General features: G+C 53.6%; 5 protein-coding genes across 5 annotated transcripts; 3 read left to right on the forward strand and 2 right to left on the reverse strand.

Annotated features, from left to right (window-relative positions):
• Positions 1-1602: 1602 nt before the first annotated feature.
• On the reverse strand, positions 1603-4185 carry RHO25_004687 (uncharacterized protein; the record flags this gene model as incomplete). Its single annotated transcript, XM_023595608.2, has 1 exon — positions 1603-4185. One exon carries the CDS (start codon positions 4183-4185, stop codon positions 1603-1605), a length of 2583 nt encoding a protein of 860 aa, XP_023457174.1.
• A 736-nt stretch (positions 4186-4921) lies between these two features.
• Positions 4922-7399, forward strand: RHO25_004688 (uncharacterized protein; the record flags this gene model as incomplete). The annotated part of the gene is made up of 1 exon (XM_023595610.2): positions 4922-7399. One exon carries the CDS (start codon positions 4922-4924, stop codon positions 7397-7399), a length of 2478 nt encoding a protein of 825 aa, XP_023457178.1.
• Positions 7400-7959: 560 nt separating this feature from the next.
• Positions 7960-8952, reverse strand: RHO25_004689 (uncharacterized protein; the record flags this gene model as incomplete). The annotated part of the gene is made up of 2 exons (XM_023595611.2): positions 7960-8857; positions 8909-8952. The coding sequence occupies 2 exons, from the start codon at positions 8950-8952 to the stop codon at positions 7960-7962; spliced, it is 942 nt and encodes a 313-aa protein (XP_023457176.1).
• Positions 8953-9125: 173 nt separating this feature from the next.
• On the forward strand, positions 9126-10313 carry RHO25_004690 (uncharacterized protein; the record flags this gene model as incomplete). The annotated part of the gene is made up of 1 exon (XM_023595612.2): positions 9126-10313. The coding sequence occupies one exon, from the start codon at positions 9126-9128 to the stop codon at positions 10311-10313; it is 1188 nt and encodes a 395-aa protein (XP_023457169.1).
• Positions 10314-12810: 2497 nt separating this feature from the next.
• On the forward strand, positions 12811-20699 carry RHO25_004691 (uncharacterized protein; the record flags this gene model as incomplete). The annotated part of the gene is made up of 2 exons (XM_023595614.2): positions 12811-12874; positions 13024-20699. The coding sequence occupies 2 exons, from the start codon at positions 12811-12813 to the stop codon at positions 20697-20699; spliced, it is 7740 nt and encodes a 2579-aa protein (XP_023457956.1).
• Positions 20700-20735: the final 36 nt, after the last annotated feature.

Here is a 20735-nt window from a genome sequence, read left to right on the forward strand (position 1 = left end):
GGCCAACCAATGTGAATGAGCTGTGTGAAAGGCTGGCTCAAATTTCATTTGGAGTCAACAAGATATTCCAGGTTTCTCCGTGAAATCATCACTTTGAGAGCCAATGCGTAGAGAGATGGGCCACGAGCCGTGAAAGACAATCAGGGCGAGCGAAGAAACCTCAATGCTTTTCTCCATCGTATCCGCGTCCAGACAGCCAACGAGGGTGAATGTCTCATGGATAGCCAGAGACAAATGGAAAGGGAGTCAAGACGCCATAATGCCTTATTACGCGGCAACTGAGGCGATGCATTGCTAAACAACGATTGAGAGGCCATGCGAAATGATGCGGAGAGGCGAAGGCAGTTAGAGCCTCATCTCACAAACGCAACGCCGCAGTCAGTCGCCAGTCGAGCTCACGCTGCGGAATCCCTTGCTTCTACTCCATAGTCGGCCCAGTCAGTGAGTCGTAACAGCGTCTCGAACCTTCTGAAGGCGCCATTGTGGCACTACACAATGTTGTGACGTCTGACTCTCAAAGTATCCTGGAATGCCTTGAGCCTGGAAAATAGCTGTCCGCATCAGCGGTAGCAGGTAGCATTAGAGCTTTCAATCCAGACCCCACATGCCAAAGAGTGTTCGAAAGTTCATCCTTGGAATTGCAACTTCCGACTGATGACGCTAACGAGACCAGAAAAGCCTTGAGGAGTGAATTCCTGTGTAATGGCAGTCAAAAACATCGACGGGCGTTTCTGTTCCAAGTGTGCTATAAGAGGTGACCAGCAGAGAGACGAGCTGCAGGCAGCGGTGGACATATCTGAGAAGAGTAGGAGGGAGACGATAGTCTCTCCACTGCAGCTTCGACCGCAAACCCAACGAGCATGGATGAGGGCGAAAAATAGTGCTTGCCCTTCGGAAGGGAATTGAGATCCTGTGACGGCTGTCTCGAGGTAAGTCTCGATCAGAAAGCCAACAAGTCTGAGGTAGGGCTATGTGAAGCGTTGCACATTTCAGAGGAGAGCGAAAGACTCATAAAGTGGTTTTCCATCGCATCGTTGAGCTGGGATGCCGTCGAATGTGGAAAGGTGTCTCCGCAGCAGCCATTGGTATTCGAAAGGAGAATGAATCGAAATTGAGAAGTCTCCAGCTGACTCTTGAGTACGAAGCCAAGGAGATCAAGGATAGGCCCCAGGGTATGTGTACCCATCTGGAATGAGAGCGAAGGGATCATGATCGGTCTCTCCGTTCGACAGCGCGCCCGAAGCCAATGAGTAGACAATGGCCGGCCAAGAAGCAAGATATGCTTCAAATGAGAGAGCAGTGGAGCAGCGATCGGTATCTCTGTCTAAAGGTATGGTACAAAACCGCCGCGCCCAAGCATAGGGAGCAAGAGGCCGTAGTCTTGCCGTGCGAGGACTCCGGATCTGGGACAGATGACACAGCGGCAAGTAATACCTAGGGCTTCTCTGGCATTGTATGCTGCAGAGCCGACAAGGCTGGCTCCAGCTCACTCAGTACCATTCAAGGTTCGCTGAGGACACATTCATAGCAGAAGCGAACCAATGAGGATAGTACAACGACATACTCCATTGAGGTTCTAGATATATCAGCCTGCTTGGCTCGCTACTGACTAGGCAAAGTCTCTCTGCAAATCGGACACTGCAAGCGGAACTTCATCCAGCCCTCGAGGCAAGGGGTATGGAAGATGTGACGACAAGGTGTGACCATGTATGTTCGCCTTGCCAACAAGTTCGCACCAAGCCCGCCTGCATCACTAGGCGCTCCAGCTTCAACGACTGGAACTTCCAAGTCTTGCATACAGATGGCGCAATCGAAGACACGCTTGCCCTTTTCTTGCGGCTCTTTGGCGTTGCTTGTCCGGCGCCCTAGTGAAGGAACCCGCTCGTGTACGGGGGATGAAGGCGCAGATGCGTCTTTGGCTACACCAGCTGCCTCACTGAACCCGATAGGCATGTTGCCGCCTTCCTCGTCCTCTCTCAAGATGGGATGATAGTCGTACGCAGCAGGGATAGATTTCCAGCTTGCTTTCACGAACCAACGTGGCCCAATGAGTTCCTGTGATCCAAGTACAACGATCTGCACCCACAGCCAAAGGACCAGTATAGCCATGCTGTAAAAGTCCTGCTCCGCGAAAGCGACGTTATTCTTGTAAACGTGGATGTAAGCGAAAGGAACCAGTCGCAGGACACTCTGCCCGATCACAAACTCCCATCGAAGTGCTCTGCGGCAGTTCCGTTGGACGTTACGCACGATTTGAGGAACCCAATAACTCGTCATACAGAATGAGAGGAGTATGAAGAAGACGCGGCGCACTGGGCCAGGCCAAGACATTGCCAACAAGCTGATGAAGACAATAATAACGAGAGTTCCATAAGACTTTGCGTACAAGGATCCAAAGCTGGGCATGCGACTTGCGACCATGGCATCGACGTTTCGAGGAGGAGCAGTTTCCGTTATCGGTAGCAGACCCTCTTGATCTGAAGGCATAAAGAAGACGGGTGATGCCCCGGTGTCTGCTGGTGCTGGGGTAGGGGCTTGCGGAAAGGTTCCAGGCAAGATTTGTTCTGTTCCTGTTGCTTCAGTGTCTTGTGTGGTAGGAGGGTCAGTCTCAGCAGCGGATGTAGTATGGGGTGCATTGCCTCCTCCAGCGGCCGCTTGCTCTCTCGCTTGACGTTCGGCTCGTAAGCGATTCAATGTTTCCAAAAGCCTTTGCGAAATTCGCAAGTCCTCTTCGACTTCTGCCCGCACAGCACGTTCGCGTTCTGGTTCTTGCACTTGCCAGATGGTCCTCACAAAGTACATGCCGAGCATGGCCACGTTGACAAAGGCGACGAAGCCAGCTCCCGCGAATTGGACGAGAAGCGCTGGAACAGATGTGGTGGCCACAATGAGCCCCATAGTAACGTATCCATCACTGAGCACAAGCAAGATGGTGGTGTACAGGCTAATCCTGCTGCGTGTGGAAGGAGTACTAGCCTCGCGCATCTGCCGCATCAGTATCGTGATTTGTGCAAACAGAACGCCAATGAAGACCAGTAGATGATTGCGTGTATGCAGGAATCGGACTTCCAATTTTGGGCCAACCAGATGATTGCCATCCTGCACGACAGTGTCTGGGGGGCCCTGTGACTCCAACACAAAGCCGCAATCTGGGGAGAATAACAGCATAGAGAAGTGGAGGTCGGCCGGGGGCGGCACGAAAGCGCCAGTGGGAAATCGCAGCTCTCGCTCGAGAAATCTGAGCACAGCCGATCCGTATTGCATGTTCGTGGCAGTTGCCATTTGCTGTAGATAGACCACAAGCTCGCATCTGGGCCAGACAAAGTCGTCGGTTGCCTCCATCTTGGACGTCCATGGATTCAGAGCGTCGGAGTCTTCAGAAATCTGTCGATGTATCTCGTGCGCAATGGATCTGTTGAGCAGATTGCGCATCGTCTCAAAAGTGTGTTGGGAAAGAGCGAAATGTGGCAGACCAAATATTCCGCCAAACTTGTCGCTGGTCGTGCTGAAGATGCCATGGCCAGTAGCGATGTCATATGTCCCATGCAACTGCGCTTCCCACTCGTCATAACTTTCACCATCTGCAAGAAGCAGATGTACTCCCATTTCAGTTGTGCTGTTCTCCGTATATGTCCCCTCGTACTGTTTGAACCGAATCGTGGCTTCGCCGCGTTGACCGGTGACGTTTCTTTCGAAACGTCCAGGACTCGTGTTTTGAGCGAATGGGTCCTTGGGAATGTAGCGTGTCAAGTTGAGCTGTGGCGTGGACACAGTCTCCTGCAGTGGTGAGCGTCTCCATTTGCCCATCACATATCCAGTGACGTTGTTGTATAGCGGGATGGGATTTCTCCCTTCTGCGTGTCCCTCCAAGGCCGCAGTTCCCCAGTCGCCCAGCGCATATTCCAGCCGCTCTTGCGCCCGTGCTCTCACCGCAGGCACGGCGTCCCAGATGAAGCCACTATCTGTCTCGAAGCCTGTGATGTTCGCTGTCGGGCCCTCGCGCTCGACTTCGGTACTCCATGATGAATTTCCAATTGCCCACAACTGCTCCTGCTCGGCAACAATGGCATCTTTGACGGTCGGACGGGCGGCAAAGCCGGGCTGGCGTAGGGGTTGGTGAGATTGACTGAACCAGAACCAGGTCAGGAAGACTAGGGGCAGCAGCACATTCCTTCGATCCGCCATCCACCACAGTCCATTGCACGGCAGCAGGCAGGAGAGGTGTCGTCTGTCTGTTCTCGGAGGATCCTCGCGCCTCCTCAATTAGCCTCGGCGCTAGTGCAGGCAGAACAGATGGCGCGTGCTCGCCGATCTGTGCGTCATCTTCCACTCTCTCCTTGCAGATTTGTTCTCTACACCTCGCAGAAGTTGCGACATGGAAGCGCGTAGTACGAGGGACCCGAGCCGGCTACTCGATCGTGAACAGATACCCGCAAAGGTGTTCATGATGTGTATTGGCAGAGTTTCGGCTCATGCAGGCCGACGAGCTCCGACAACGTTATCTCTTATCGGAAGTGGGGCAGCCACTTCGACTACTGCCTGCTCGTGATGCATCGTCCTGGAGCTTCACCATCTGCTGATCAGCAGTCGAGAGCTGTCGCTGCTCTGCCGCTGGCACCGCGACAAGCACACGTAGCTCTGCTATACAACGCGCCTTCCTCGCATTGCGTGCGCTCGCTCGTCTGCAAGTGAAGGTGTTGGTGTCACCGCCGCACGCGTTTCAGGGCGGCCCCAGGCAGCAAGCAAGCTGTGAGTGAACGTGCAGTCCCCCGCCCTGCCGCTGCCGCTCTGTACCAGCAATTCGACGACCACTGCTCCATTTCCGCCCTCTTCCACCTTGTCACCACTTCACTTTCCTTCACTCCGCCGCGTCCAGTTTTGCCTGCTTGCCGCGACAACACCAATTGCCATTGCCATTGCCATGGCCGCCGCCCGCCAGGACGCCGACGCCGTGGCCGAGCCCGCCATGGACTCCCAGCTGACAGGTCATGTGTCACAGGCTGCCGGTGAAGGTCAACTGTTCTCGCCGCCGTCTTCGCCCTCTCCACCTGAGGCTGCTCAGCACCCGTACAACTTCGACTTCCCCACCTTGGAAGACGACGGCTCTGTGTCGGACCTCACTACCCACCAAGCACGACCCGGACCCTACGCAACTCCTCCAGCCGCTCTGAGCGCACTGGGAAACAAGAACATGGCCGATCGCGGCTACACGAGCGAGTCGGAAGGCTCTCTCGCCGACCAATATGACATGATCGACCACGACGACTTGTCTGAGATCTCCAACGACGATCATGACACCGCCAGCATCACCTCGAATGAACAGGACCACGATGGCCGCTTCACACCAGAACTACCAGAGAGTGAGCAAGAGGAGGACGAAGCACAATATGTGGACACCGCACTCGAGTTCCAAGACGTGACTGATTTGACCAGCGGCACAACTTCCCATCTGCCCAGTTCGTCGGTGGTCATGGTTGACTCGTCCACTGCCCAGCAGATTCAGGCCGAGAACGAGCTGATCGACAGCTACATGTCTGATGATCTTGAGACACCACGACAGTCCGTTCTGCCAGTGCCAGTGCCAGAACCGAAGGGCCACACTGCTGCCAGCCAGCCCCCACTCAAGATCCTCTTTGTCTCCAACGAAGATGAGACCCAGGCCGACATGGATCTGATCGTCTCTCGTGTCACCGCTGCTATGCGGCCTTCATCGTCCGACGCTGTCAACCACCACAGGGTGGTCCGCTTGCCCCCAACACCAGCAGAAGCCGACTCATCAGCCATGACTGTTGTATACGGTCCAAACGGCGTCGAAGCAACCGTTCAGCACTGTGTCACTGCTAAGCGCCAATCGTTCGGTTCATATGCTTTCTGTTTGAAGGACCACGACGGCTTCCGACACCCGTGGATCACGGTCAGTGCAGATGGCAAGTTTGACGGGCAGAAGCCGGACTTGATCATCTATCACGCACGCCACTACGGAGCTGAGGTTGCTATGGAGGCAGTGGCCAACTTGAAGGTTCCAAGCTTCGCCATCCTCGAGAAAGACATAGGTTATCTCGAATCCCGAATTCCTGGCCTTTCCGGAGCGTCCCAGGTCATTGTCAAAGGCGAGGACTTCATAGGGATGGACCGTGTAGCACTGTCCCGCAAAATCGGTAATGTTGTCGGACAAGCACCAAACAAGTCAGTCCCAGAACGCGTAGCGTGGGTCGCCCCATCGATCAAATCGTTCGCAGCGGTGTCAGCCATCGCAGCTCTCATCTTCGCCATGTTCTTCGCGGCTGTACTGTCCCCTGGTGCTGATCTGGCTTGTGACCTGACTGGTGACCTACTGGCTCGACGCGAAGCATTATCCTCCTCTCTAGTCAGTCTCGCGAGCGAGGGCACTCTACCAAATGCCACCAGTCTTGTGGACATGAACGAATTGCTGCCAGAATGCAGCGAGCACTCGGCCAGTCTTGCGTGCAAGACGGGCGCAGCCTTTGAGTGGCTGCCACCTCACCATGTGATGCTCTCCCTGTTGCGCCACAGCAATGATTCTCGGCCCGTCATTCCAAAGTTCTCGAGGTTCTCGGCATCCAATCGCATCGATGTCGCATTCAACATCAACGAGCTCATTGATGGGGTATACCTCCTCACGATCGACCCAAGTGAGGTTTACGGTGGTATCGAATTCAACGCTAGCAGCGCAAAGCCTTCGTGGAGCTTCGCCGCTATCAATTATTATGGGCCACGCTCGCGGCGGCCGCAGAGTGTTGAAAAGGCCGGCACCGAGGTTGGAACGAGGATTGGCAACGACATTGCCTCTATGACCAAGACCGTACAAAAGCTCAATGGCATTCTCTCTCATGAGATTGCTGCTAGCGTCCAGGCAACATGCAACGTCACTTCTCAGCTTGCACTCTACATGAGCCGTGAATTGCAGGTATTCGGCAAGACCACCGGCTCAATGCTCCACAAAGCTGGACGCGCCAACAAAGAGGTCGCCAAAACCTTCGTCAAAGACTTGACAGTCATTCAGCAAGATGTCGTGAAGTTCACGAAGGATGTTTCGCTGTCATTCAAGTCTTCCATGATGGCAGTCAAGAGTAATACCAAAGCTTTGATTCAATCTCCCCTGGCTCGATCCCGCCAACGTGTGCAAGAGCTCAAACAAGCTTTGCAATCCAAGAAGATTGACAGTGAGGCTGCGAAGGCGGACGTGGTGGACAGGGTAAAGATCCAGCGACGTCTAAGGAACGCAATGTCGAAGATCGAGGCTAAGTATAAGGCCGCTCGGCCATACTCCAATCAACCTGCTGGTTCTAAAGCATTGCCAAAGGTACCAAATAGATGCACGAAGACTGGCAAAATCCATGGACAGCGCCTTACTCCTGCTGCTGCTCAGCGCCGTTAGGGATGGTTCTGATCAACGGTCGAGCAGTGTAGCAACTGGGAAGGCGTTTGGATCAACAGGACAAGGCGTATGTTCATTTTGCAAGGTTGGGCGTGTTGCAGAACTACAGCAAGACGGTAGGCTATACGAGTTATAGCCACGTTTTCGCATGCGAAAGGCGTAGGATCAGGCCGCGGGAAAACACGAGATACCACGTTTGAAACTGCACGAATACTGTACTGGTTCTGAGATTGAGAGCTCGTCATCAGAAGCGCACCAGTTGGAAGCTTTGCGCTTTGCAGAGCAAAATAATTCAGACAATGACAATGTTGACACATTCGTCAGACTCGACCTCCCTTTTCTGTGATGATGCAATTGTCCCCGTCGACTTCGGTAGCATCCCTACTCCATCTTCGGTGGCATGACGAAGCTCTCCTCTTCGGTACATGTAGACAGGTCTCGTCATGGCAGCTGGTTCCGTCAAGTGTCCGTTGTAATGCTGATTGTAGTCCACTGAGATTTCCATCCAGCCGCCCCGTCAACTTCTCCACCTTCAGCCGTTGATAAGTCCCTCTTGCATCTCACAACCCACCCTTTCCCTTCATCATTGCCCGATACCTCTCAATTACATCCTTCCTCGCCTGTCCCAATTCCTCCCTCCTCTTCAAACTCCCACTCTTCCCTGGAACATTTTCCACTTCGACTTTGGCCCCATTCCTCACTTTGAACTTCTCTCTCACAGGTTTCAATTCCGGCGGTGCTTGCACCACATCATGTAACCCCTTCGGTTTCTCCCTCTTCTCTTTCAATACTGCCCAAGGATCCTCATCTTTATCCGCAGCTTCCGTGAGCATGCGTTTATTCTTCGCTTTGCGGCCTTCGGACGAAAGATGGATCGCTTGACCGCCGAGAGATGTTGCGAGCTCTTCGTCTTTCTCTTCTTGCTCTTCGAGGAATTCTTCTTCGGCTTCTTTGCGTTTGCGATCGGTTTCGCGCCATTCGGCGTACATGCGATGTAGTCTTTTCTCTGTTTTGGTTTGTCGTTCTTTTGCGCCTTCTACTTTTTTGCGGTTTTGGGAGATGCCGCTTAAGGGTAGGGCTTGATTGACTCGGGCTGCGAAGTCTGCGAGACGCTCGCCGGGTTGGATTTTGAGCTTTGCGGCTGTCTCTTCGACTTCTTTCTGTTCGGCTTGGTCGGTTGCTTCGGCGTTTGTCGCGGTGATTGTGGATTTGTTCGTGGACCTTTTGGGCTTTTTGACTCCGTCGTCGAGACCGCTGCGTTGTCGTTTGCCGGTTTGTTGGAGGTGCATCATCCGGGCGAAGGCTCGGGGTGTGTCGTCTCCCTTATATGTAATTGCTGCATTGCTCTGTCTTTTGGGCTGTGGTTTCGGTGTGCCTCTTTTCGCTTTGTGGTGCTTCTTCTCGACTTTTTCGTAGGATGCGAGCGGTCGGGCGAGTTTCGTCGGAGGGAGATCGAAGCTGTTATGGTATTAGAACCGGATGTACACTGGCTTTCACGCAATCGCATACTGATCCTTGTCATTCTCCCGCTTTCTCTTGTGCTTGTGAGGCATGTTGGGCGTGTGATGTGGTTTGCGACAGAGTGAACTGCTGCTTGGACGTCGGAAAGTTTGGAACTTCGTCGGCACCCCGCAAAATTGTCCTGACTCGCGCCTTCACATGAAGGCTTCGCGACTTTCCACTTCAGATTTGTGTTCTGCATCAACTTGCCAGGAACCTCGCCAGCATGCCTCCTCCGTCGAGTCGCATGACCAAGCAGCCCGTCCGGCCTGCACGATTCTTTCCGGGCAAAGCAGTAGCCGAGGATCCTGATTCTGAAGAAGAGGACTCTGAGGACGAGGAAGACGAGCCATCTGCGCCAAAGGCCCCAGCACCAAAGGCGACATCGTTTCCGAAAAAGCTTGCGATTGGCGAAGTAAAGCCAGCACCTAAAGCACCAGAGCAGAAACCTGAGGCGCCCGACCTCGATGGATTTGTCACTGCGTCAGAGTCGGAAGAGGACGATGAAGACGGAAGTGGTAGCGAAGAGGACAGCTCAGAAGAGGATGAGGATAGCAGCTCTGACGATGAGCCCAAAAAGCCCATGCTTGCACCAAAGTTCATTTCTAAGGCCAAGCGAGCACAACAAAGCACGCCTGCAGTATCCGAGGAACAGAAAGCTGCAGAGGAGGAACGCCTACGGAAGGAGAAAGCAGACGCATTGTTACAAGCACAGGTTGAGAGGGAAATTGCTCTGAAAAAGGCTGGGAAGAAGAACTGGGACGATGACGATGTGCCGCAGGATGAAGTGGACGACACAGATGGATTGGATCCGGAGGCGGAAAGAGCTGCTTGGAAATTGCGAGAGCTGAAACGAGTGCAACGAGACCGCAATGCTCTCATCGAGAAAGAGAAGATGTTGGAAGAGATTGAGCGCCGACGAAACATGACGGAAGAGGAGAGGGCAGCTGAAGATGCCGAGAAGATTGCGAAGCAGGAAGCGGAGCGTGAAGAAAGAGGACAGATGGGGCACATGCAAAAGTACTTTCACAAGGGCGCCTTCTTCGACCCAGACGCTGAGCAAGACGAGGAGGTCAAGGCTGCTCTCACGCGTTCTATTGCTGGGCGGAAGTTTGTGGATGAGGCGAGTGACAAGACTGTTCTGCCCGAGTATATGCAAATTCGGGATGCCACAAAGCTAGGCAAGAAGGGTAGAACGAAGTACAAAGATTTGAAGAATGAGGATACAGGACGCTGGGGAACTGATATCGGGCGGAAGAAGCGAGACTATGATGGGCTGGACGACCGCTTCAAACCTGACGAGAGCCGTGGAACTGCGTATGACAGTACTGGAGCAAATTCTGCGCCCCTGGGTGAAAGGCGGAGGAGAGACGATGATGGCAGGAGAGATGAGAAGAGGCCACGATATGACTGAACTTCCGCGCGCAAGAAACCATTCGGTCTATGAAGCAAGTTGGTGAAGCGGTTGCAAATGTTGGCTTGGGGCTCGTGGGCCGGAAGCGCAGCTGCCTGGTCACTACATGCTTGCAATATCCCTGTTGCATGTTTTGGTCATAGCTCGCGCTTCCCTCGAGGCAATTTCTTGCGCTGCAGCAACAATCATCTTATCCTCACTCAATCCGACCCGGACGTCCAATACGACACGCATGGCGGCGCTAGAAGGGAGTGTCATCACTGCAGGCTCAGGCTCAGACGTAGGCTCCCTCGGGACACTATCAGCGACGCTACTGACATTCTGCCGCAGGGTCATGGCACTGACGGGTGGCGGAGCACCGTGACACGCGCACTACGCACTACTGAGCTATTGGAAGCCATTCTAAGCAAGCTCTCACCGAGAGATTTGTTCGTGCTCCAACGCGTGGATCGGTGCTGGCGTGACACGATCCAGATGTCTCCTGAACTGCAAAAGTCGATGTTCTACAGGTCAGAAGAGCCACGGACCGCTATCGCTATCGACTGGTCAGATGAGGAATTCGACGAGATAGGTCGCCCGATGCAAGGTCTAAGGGTCTCTGCTCGGCTGCCCCTTACAAAAATGCCCCCAGGCCAAGAATGGCGGATCGGAGCCCGAATCAACGATATGGTGTTCGAGCCTGGCGGTCTTTTCCCATTCCATAGGCCACCCAATATACACTGGGAGGTGCACGAGCGCCACAATAATCTCATGGACATGCCAAAGTCTAGTCTAGACCAGCTCACCCGTGCAAGGGCAGGTGATTCTCGTTGGCTGATGCACGTCATACAGCCGCCAGTGGCCGAAGTCTCTTTCAAAATTCATGGAAAGCATCCGCTGCGATTTCGGCCAAGTCGTACAGTTTGCAAACGAGACTCAGGCGGAGTCCTCGTGCGAGATATAATAGAAGAGCTTGAGCGACAACTCCTCGATTTGGGCGAACAGCGGATAAGAGATGATGAATACATCAGACTCTCTTACAATTCAGCGAAAACAATTTGCGGGCATCCGATGATCTCCTTGAACGAAATGGAGAATGCCGAGCTGGCAAGGCGCACGCGTGATGCACCGGTAAAACAGGCATAACAATAGCCAAGCTTTTGCAGAAAACAGCCGGCTGAATATGGAAACTATGAGGCTTTGAGCGTCTTGGCTACCTAGTGCTGTCTCAGTTGAGACGAACTAGTTCACCTTCATGATTGCATAGTCTCCTAGGCACGGAAGGGAAGAAATTACTCATTTGATGCCATGGCCTCAGATAAAAGGAGTGTTTTCGTCCACTGTTTCTTGCATCAACCACTACAGGATCATCCTCAAAATGAACTTCCTTCAATACATCCTTGGCACTGCCCTCATGGCATCTACCTGCCTTTGTCTAGCAATACCTAAGCCAGTCTGCCACGTCGATTGCCTTGGTGGGCCCAAGAAGGAAATACCAACGCCCGAGAACTGCGACCCTAACAACCGTGCGTTCAGATCGATTCCTGGCTGATTGGGAAATCTGTGCTTTCAACTGACTGCCTGAATTTAGGCGAAAAGCCATGCAAATGAAAAGTGGTCAAGGTTGAACGAGAGACAGAAATGATCGACCGCTAGTCCTTGATGGGCAGTTGTTCAGACATGGAAGCTGTGAAGTTCATGGCGTCTTGACTAAGTAGTGCGGTCTCAATCCAGACCGACTAGTCTAGTCTCATGAGCACAGGAGAGGAAGGAGCATTTATCAATTGCGAAGTCCTTGGATATGTACATTACATTCGTCTTACTTTTGCGTCGACTTTCAGGCCCAAAATGAAACTTTTCCAATTGATTCTTGGCGCTGTACTTATGGCAGCTTCTTCCTGTGCTGCGGCTCCCTCCGAACCCCCAAAGTGCACCGAAAAATGTCTTGGTCCCAAGATAAAAATACAAAAGCCCGAGAATTGCGATCGTTATAACCGTGCGTTCAGACGCGGCTTTGGCGTGGTCTGGTTCTGACTTGTTGAATTTAGGCGTAAACTCCTGTTGATAGCGAACACGATTGAAAGAGAGACATACACTATCGCCCATGGACCTTTGTCGAACAAACTCTCCAGAGATAATATTTGCAGGCACGACGATTCTGATGCAAGAGAGGGGATCTGTTGGTCGGATGAGTCTTCAGCACAGCGACATGGCAGGGCGGGGGAAATTTGCAAAAATCACGAAAGAGGACATGGCATAGTCTTCACGACATAGTTCACGGTAGCCTTGCTCCATCTAACTAGACCATTCGTGCTTTTTCGTTCACAAGTTGCGGTCGGCCAATCAAAGACCGTTCGGAGGCAGTTCCGCCTTGGCGTTGCAAGCAGCGGGGCAATTCGAGTTCGAATCAACTTCCGCGTCACTTCACCTCCAACCACACTTTTGCCATTCGGCGTTCACATTTTGACCAATCAACTCCACATGCGCCTCGTCGTCGCGGACGAGATGCGCGACGAAGATGGCTGGATTTGATGAACTCATAGAGCGCCTGCTCTATGATGTCGCGCTGTCGGGCTCGCAAGGTGCGTTTTCAATTTTGTCCAACCTCCCCACCAGCTGCCGCTGTCCATATCGCGAAAGTGCTCGGTTCGAGTCGGACTTATGTCCAGCACTTTTCGACACGATACTTCGAGTGCTTTACGTCCTCTTCCGCATACTGACCGCATTGCAGGTTACGACGCTGTGCGCTTCGAGAATGCCGTCCGTGCCTACTATGCTGAGAAGAATGGACTTCGCGAGGCCGACGAAGAGGAAGTGGAGCGGGATTCACTATTTGCAGATGTGCCCCCTGTCAGCCAAATCACAGTCGACGAAAAGCTTCTCTCTGCGGTGCTCGAGTGGTTGTGCCGACATCCCGATGTTGAATTGCGACGTGTCAACCCAGCCGATGATCTCGACATTGCCGGCCGAAACTCTCTTAAGGAGTCGGCGACGGCTGAGATTGCACAGAAGCTCGCAGACAAGCGCATATTCACGACCGACGACCGAATATGGCAGGCGATCGCTGGCCATGGACCGGACTTCAGGCGCATCCCGCCACTCGAGTTCGAGATTCTGTCCATTATTGCTGCGCACAGCTCGACCGGAGTGCTGCAGCCTACTATTACCAAAATGACGGGGCAAGACAAGCGCTCGGTGCCAAAACGGACGGATAATCTTCAGGCTAAGGGCTACATCACGAAGGAAACTGTTATCGGCAGCACTGGCAAGACGAGTCTGCTGAAGCTCATCCGCTTCTCAAAGACACAAAGTCTTGAAAAACCACCAGAAGAGTCCGCCATCAACAATCTCAAGCCCGTAATTCACTACGACAAAATGTACACCACAATGATGCGCATGCTGAAAGAGAATAACGGCATCGTCACCATGGCTGACCTCCGCTATGGTCTTGGCTTTCAAATGGCGCTTAGATGGGAGACCAAAATTCTGGCCCGATGCGTTAGGCGTCTTGCAGAGGGCGGATGCATTCGTCGCGTAACTGCCAAGATGGCCGACCGAGAGGGCGAAGTGATTACCAGAGTGGGACAACCAGTCTGGCGCAAAGCAAAAGCCATTCAACTTATGCGGGAGCCAACAGAGTACGATCGATTGCTGTGGGAGCAGTCCGATCCGAACAAAAAGATGCGAGCTAGTGACGATGAGGACGATGATCAAGCCGACACTGAAGGCGCTGCAGATGGTGCTGATTCCTCCGATGAGAACGATGATGGACTTATTGAAATTGGTACAATGAAAGAGGTCGGAACCACTGCTCAGCAAATTCAGGCCTTCAAACGCCAAGCTGCTGCCACTGACACCGGTGACACGGACATCAATGATCTGGATAGACTCGAGGACCGTGTACCGCCTCACTGGAATCCTGATATCCCATTGGTGAACATCTTGTTCAACCAAATCAACGAGTCCGGTGAAGGTGGTATTAGCTCAACACAACTCCAGTCAGCGGTAGTCGGACCGCTCTGGAAGCGGCCCATGGATGAGTCTCTTGCGCATTTGACCGATATCTGGCAGCATTCACAGCCCCCTCACCTGCGCCACTTGACTGTGGTCCGGGACACCGCTGTCTTCGGTCGCTCCGCTCAATTCAAGTACCGGACTTTGGCGAACTTCGAAAAGGCAGTTGCTGCTGGCAAAGCTGTGTGGGACGCTGTTCTAGACAACACCAGTTCAAAAGCTAAGAAGAATCCACTGGAGGAAAAGCCTGACTTGGATCAATGGGGTTTTCCAAAAGTGGCTCATAAGCTCTTAGCCGGTCGCGATGGCCGAGCGTCACTCACCGATGGTCGCAAAGGTGTACTCGTAGATCGAATGCTTGCTGTTGGGGTCGATGAAGATGAGGTCGTCGTGGAGGACGATGAAGAATTCGTCCCGGCGGCACCCAGGCCACCAGTCGTCCGCGCAAAGGCGGCTTCGGGGCGCAGCAAGAAGAAATCTGAGTCTTGGGAATCAACAGCGTCGATTCCTCGCGCGAAAAGGAAAGGCCCAGTCTCGTATGGCGGCCTTAGCAAGAACGGCAAGAAAATGGGTCGACCGCCAAAGTCAGCTCAATTCGAGGTCGAGACTCCGACGCCTGATGATGGCATCGCGAAGGCAAACAAGAGCCCGTATGCTATGCGTCAACGACCAAGTAGGGCTAGAGTGCCAGATGCCGAGATTTGTGAGCCCAGTGTCGACCTCGAGGATACCGCAGACGATGAGGATGAGCCTCCAGCCACCCCGAAATCCCGTCGAATACCCTCGAAGTCACCTCTTGACAGCCGAAGGAAGTCTCCCAGGGCGTTCGAGATTCCATTGGCAGCAGCAGAAGGTGATCAGTCCGGCGATTTCAACACTCAGCAAGCATTGGATTCTCAACTTGCTGTCCTACAGGACAGTGGGGTCCTGGCGAGTCCAGGATCCGGTGCCAACTCAAGGCGAGGGCCCGGGACGGTAGACGACTACATTCCATTTCACAAGCCGCGCCGGATAAAGGAGAAAGAGTACGCGGAGTATGACCTTTTCGCCCAAAAGACGGCCGAGAACCGTGTTAGACTTGAGTTGAGTGTTAGTCGCAAGAGGTCCGCTGACGAAGCGCGTCTGGGCAGCCAGCATATCGCCGCAAAGAGGCAACGTGCGATTGACGGCACCATGCGGACCGTTCCCACCGATAATGGCGATCGTTCGCAAGAGTTGGTGGCGATGCAGTCTAGCGAATTGCCAGCTGACCGAGTTGCTGAGGTCAAATCTGAAATCCTGCGACGCGAAAGACCTGGCCTTTACATCAACCCACCAGGAGCCAAGAGTTTGAAGGCTGGAAACTTCGTCTCTCGTGGACGACCGAGAAATGCGAAGATTGCTGTGATCAGGTCCGTTCGTCTGCACGAGTTGGACTGGTTTCATGAGGACGATTCTCCACGATTCGCACCGGCGAAGCCACTTGGTAGGAGACGTACGGCCAAGGTTGGCAGTGCGCTCAAGATCTCGGACGACATCATTGAAAACTCGGACTCTGATGCTGGAGAAATGAACGCTAAGAGGCAGAAGACGGCAGATACTATGCTCTCGGAGGGACCTGATAATGCTGAGTCCTTGGATCAGGACTCAGGCTTTGGAGGTGAGCTAGCATCTGGATCTGGCGACTCTGTGCGCCGCTCTGCAACACCGCGAATGAATCAAGACACGGAAGTGTCTCACGTCGGACTTGATGTTGCAGGCGTAGCAGAGAGTTCGCAGGTGCTGCTTGAAGGCGAATCTCGCCCCTCGCATGCCGAAACAGAGGAATCTCCAGCTGGGAATGGTATCGACAAAGAAGCTCGTGGTATCACCGAAAGCTCTGCGCCCAAAGCGCTTGACCCACCGCTTCCAGTCACGCCGTCTATCACTGGAGACAAGGCCCAGAAACAGCCACTTCCAGTTCCGATTTCCGTCGCTGCAGCTCCGATCACGCCTATCTCAGGCGTCAACGTCAATCAAGGTATTGCGAGCAAGTCATCCGCGAGGATAAAAATCGCAGATACGACATCATTCTATCTTAGCAGGTTTGCACCAGAGCATAGGGCAACCCCACAGCAGCAATACCGACTTCTCTCAGCCAAGCCAGGCCGCAAGTCTAAGAGAGACCTGGAAGTTCTGGCTGAGCTTCAGAAGCTCATCGGATCTAAAGCGAGGGAGCCCATCACCACTCCCAAATTCAAGCCTACAGAGATTCCTGACCATGCAGCTTTTGCTGCTGGAACGTCTAACGCTCGTTACGCCACATCCAGCCCAGCTTTGACAAGTCAAAAGGCCAACAGTGCTGCTCTTCCGAACGAAGTTGGCGGCGTTGTCCAAACTCCGTTCGATGTACAACAACCGCTGTCTTCCACTCCCGAACAGGAGCGTACGAGTCGTGCGAAGATTCCAGAGAGTCCGCCCAAGCTTGCCAGAAACGATGCCTCGGTCGCAAGCGACGTGGCACCTGTAGAGGACGCCATCGAAACCGAGTCCTCCGATGACAGTGAGACCGACAACGAAGACTGGACACACCTTGCTGTATCTTCTCACGGTGCTCCGAAACCTGCAAGCAAAGCTTCACAGCCCACCACGCAGAATCCGATGCAGCAAGCCGTCCAGCCGTTACCCTCGAGAGCACCGCCCACAGCGAAGCGAGTGGCCACACCAACGACGAGCAATGAGTATTTCTCTACAGCATACGTAGATGCTCACCCGGACGAGACGTTCTATCATGTCGGCGCAGGCCGCTGGAAGCAAGGAATGCCGCCTCCGGACAGCTTTCACGAGACATTCCGTGGTCCTGGCGCTCGAAAAGTTTTGTCACAACGCAAGGCGACTAAGTCAACAACGTCGAACCACGCGTCCCAGAGTGCTATTCGCCAGCATGGATCGGTACAGACCCCCGCCAACGAATTGGCACCTCGAGACCATGCTACTCCGGCACCGTCTCGTGTCGTTCCGGAATTGACGCCTGAGGCGGCCTCGATTACTCCACGGAACACAGCACCTGCGTGGCAAGCCTCTCCCTTGATGATCGTTCGGCCTTACGAGCAGCCTCGCGACAGCACGACAGAGATTTTTACCACGCAAAATGAAGAAGCTGTCTTGGGGGACCGAACGGAGCTCTCTGATGAGGATGGAGACGAGTACCAAAACCTCGGGAACGACGATCCTGCAGATGGCACCTTCGGAGATGATACCATCGCGGAAGACGAAATGGATGTGGACATCTCCGAGCAGGCTGATGTCGAGATCGCGGAAGTAGGACCGACTCGTGTCCTGAAGAGCACAACCAACAAGAAATCTGGTCCGCCACGACTCGGTGGTAGCACCCAACTTCAGCGGCATGAGCTCATCCTCAATGCTGTGCGGCAATGTGGAGGCGTATTCCCAGGTGACAGCGAAGTGTGGTACGTGCTAACAACAGCTTGGAGAAAGATTCACAATCGTCTCCCCGACAAGCACACTGTTGAGCGTGCTGTGGAGCAGCTCATGACGGAGAAGAAGCTGAAGCGCTTTCGATTCCAGTTCAAATCCAAGCACAGCGCTGTGATCACCAAACAGATATTGGCTGAGCCGTCGGTCAACGCAGAAGATGAGATCGTCACAGAGATGCGAAAGAAGATGATGAAATGTTATCCACTGCAATACCTACCCGAGGAAGTCGAAATCAACGAAGAACTACGAGAGACAGCGAGCTTCAAGTTTGGGCGCAAGAAGGCGAAGAATGGAGATGTCAGGCTCTCCCAGAACACCGTAACTTACATGAAGCGGCGCCACGATGAATTTCCTGAGGATCCAGATCTCGTCGTTCATCAGACTGCAGATGCTGCTGCCCGAGCTGATCGAGAGGCTCAGAGCAGAGGCTTTGCCAACGCTCAAGCTTACCGTAAGCATATGCTGGAAGTGCACAATGAGTCGAAAAACAAGGCCAATCTGAAGCATCAAGAAAAGAGGCGCAAAGAGCAGCGAGAAGCGGCCTTGGAAGACGCGCAGATTGCTGCCGAAATCGCGGCTGAGGAAGCAGAACTTTTAGGGGACGCAGCGGGGCAGATCCAGTTGGACAATTACCAACACGACCTTTCCGCTGCTATGCAACCTCGCCCACCGGGTTACAAGGCCAACATATCCCAGGAAATCAAGTTTGATAATGTATTGCCTAGAGGTAAATCCACCAGACCAGTGCGCAAGACAAGAAGACCGCTGGGCTCAATCCGCGCCCCAGCACCCAAGCCACCTCGTAAAGTGTGGTGGGAAGATGGCAGGAAATCGCGGGAGCTTGCCGCAGCACATCTTATGTCTCCTGCACAAGTCTTCACCCAAAGCAATGGAACTTTTGGTACCAGCGGGCAAGGCTTGACGCAACAGGCTTTCAATTGGCGTGCGGCGCCTGGAACGCTGTCCAGCGAGCAGTACCAGAGAGAGACAGCCCGCGTTATTGCTCAGATCAACCAGGGAGATCATGTCAGCGGTGGAGCAGTTTTGGAATCAACGGCGATCGTCACGCTCAAGGTTCCTAAGGAGAAGCTCGATGCGATAGTGTCGTCCGAGCCCAGACCTGCAGGTCCACGTTTTGTCGACGATGATGACGGATCCGTGTTTGAAGCAGCGCCTACGCCAAGCTCTGTCGCCATCACTCCCGAGCCCGAACCAGAGCCTCCAAAGAAGCGCAGGAAATACACATCGAGAAAGAAGCGACAAGCAGATGGTGATGAAGCTGCTCGTGACTCTGACGAGGACTTTGTACCCGCTGCAGCTGGAGATAATCCCGAGGACCGTCGGCCTGTCAAACTCCCGAAAGTGAAGGGGTCTGGTGCTCGCGGAGTCAAGAAGGCTTTCACAACGAGAGACCGTCAAGCTCATCAGGATTTCAAGGACGTCGATCGTCTCGTGATTGCCATCGCTCTGGTCAGTGCCATAGCTGGCGGTGTGAACCAGGACAAACTCAGCTGGAACTTGATTGCTCATGCATTGAGCTATCGATATGAAGGCGAGTTCCTCCGTCGTCGCTGGGGTCATTATGTGCGCAGTCGCAGACCTGATGTTGAGCAGCTCCGCGACGACATCAGGCAGCCTTTCTTGGAGGCCTATGAACGTGGCGAGCTTCCTGTCGTCAACTTTCAAGCTTCGCACGAGACTGACTGGCCAGCACTTTTCGAGTGGGTGCAGGCAACTATTCCGATGAATATGTCTCTCACTGTGGACGAGCATCCTGATGTCCCTGATCTTCCTGCCTCGAAAGAATTGGTACAGGAGAAGTTCACAGTCGAAGAGCGGGGCCAAGTGTTCGAGCTGAACAAGGATGATTATTTCACGACTATCACCGACCAGAATCGAAGACACTTGGCGCAACGATATCTTCTGGGCAACTTGTTGCCAGGCGAGATCAAGCCTGCTGAGAACACGAACAAGGACTTGCTCCTTGCCAAGTCATGGGTCCGTGCGGTAGCCATGACAAAGCAGCATAGCTACAACGCTGAAGATGCGGCTCGGAAAATCAGTGTCCTGGGAAGCAAGGTCCTCAAGCAAGTCGCCAATGAAATGGTCGAATCTAAGATGTTCCTCCAGGACAAGAAAGGCAGGCAACAGCCAGGTCGGAACTTCCAGATCCACCACGAAGTCTTGATTCAGTTCCGTAGATGGCCAGCCACGAAGGATTGTGACGAGCACCGTTACCTGTGTGCTTTAGCCCACTCTTGGTCAAGGATCAACGACTACTTCAAGCAGACCGACGCTCTGCCGCTTATCCCGGTCACTTCTGATCAGGATTACACAGTCTTGACCAACTTGTGTGCAACCGGCATGGTGAAATGCACCGTGATACTGCCAGAGACGAAGCAGGAATTCGATGCACCGGCTCCGAAACTCTCGCCCTGGGGCTATTCCGGCACCAATTACCAGACAAAGCGTGCGAATCAAGATCAGCTCAAGTTCGATCTCGTCTACGTGAAGACATCTAATTACAGGTACGAGCCGGAGTTGAGAAATGATATCCCGATTCCTCTGGCACCCCAGGTTGTCGAGGGCGAGATCGGACCACGTATTCCCTTCTGGGTTGACATTCACGGTAACCTTGTCGATGACATCTGGGACATGTGCCTGAGGTCCATTCTGCACCTTCTGGTCTTCCGCTCCGGCGAACGTGCTGTCACCATGCAGCAGGCCCACAATCATAAACTCTGGCAGTGGGAAATCGAGTTGATTCTGCATTGGATGGAGCAGACGGGTCTGGCTCGGAGATGTGGTGAGGGCGAGGAGATTAATGGCATTTGGACTGGAGGATGGACTGCTAGTGATTGGTGGTTTTGTGCTTTCTTGCCTGAGATGATTACGTGGGAGCCTCCGCAGCAGAGTGGGTTGAGTGAGCTCGATTGAGCAGTGGGAAAAGAATTGTAACAGTAGTGCGCATTG

The sequence above is a fragment of the Cercospora beticola genome, chromosome 3, assembly GCF_033473495.1.
Source record: "Cercospora beticola chromosome 3, complete sequence".
Classification (NCBI taxonomy): domain Eukaryota; kingdom Fungi; phylum Ascomycota; class Dothideomycetes; order Mycosphaerellales; family Mycosphaerellaceae; genus Cercospora; species Cercospora beticola.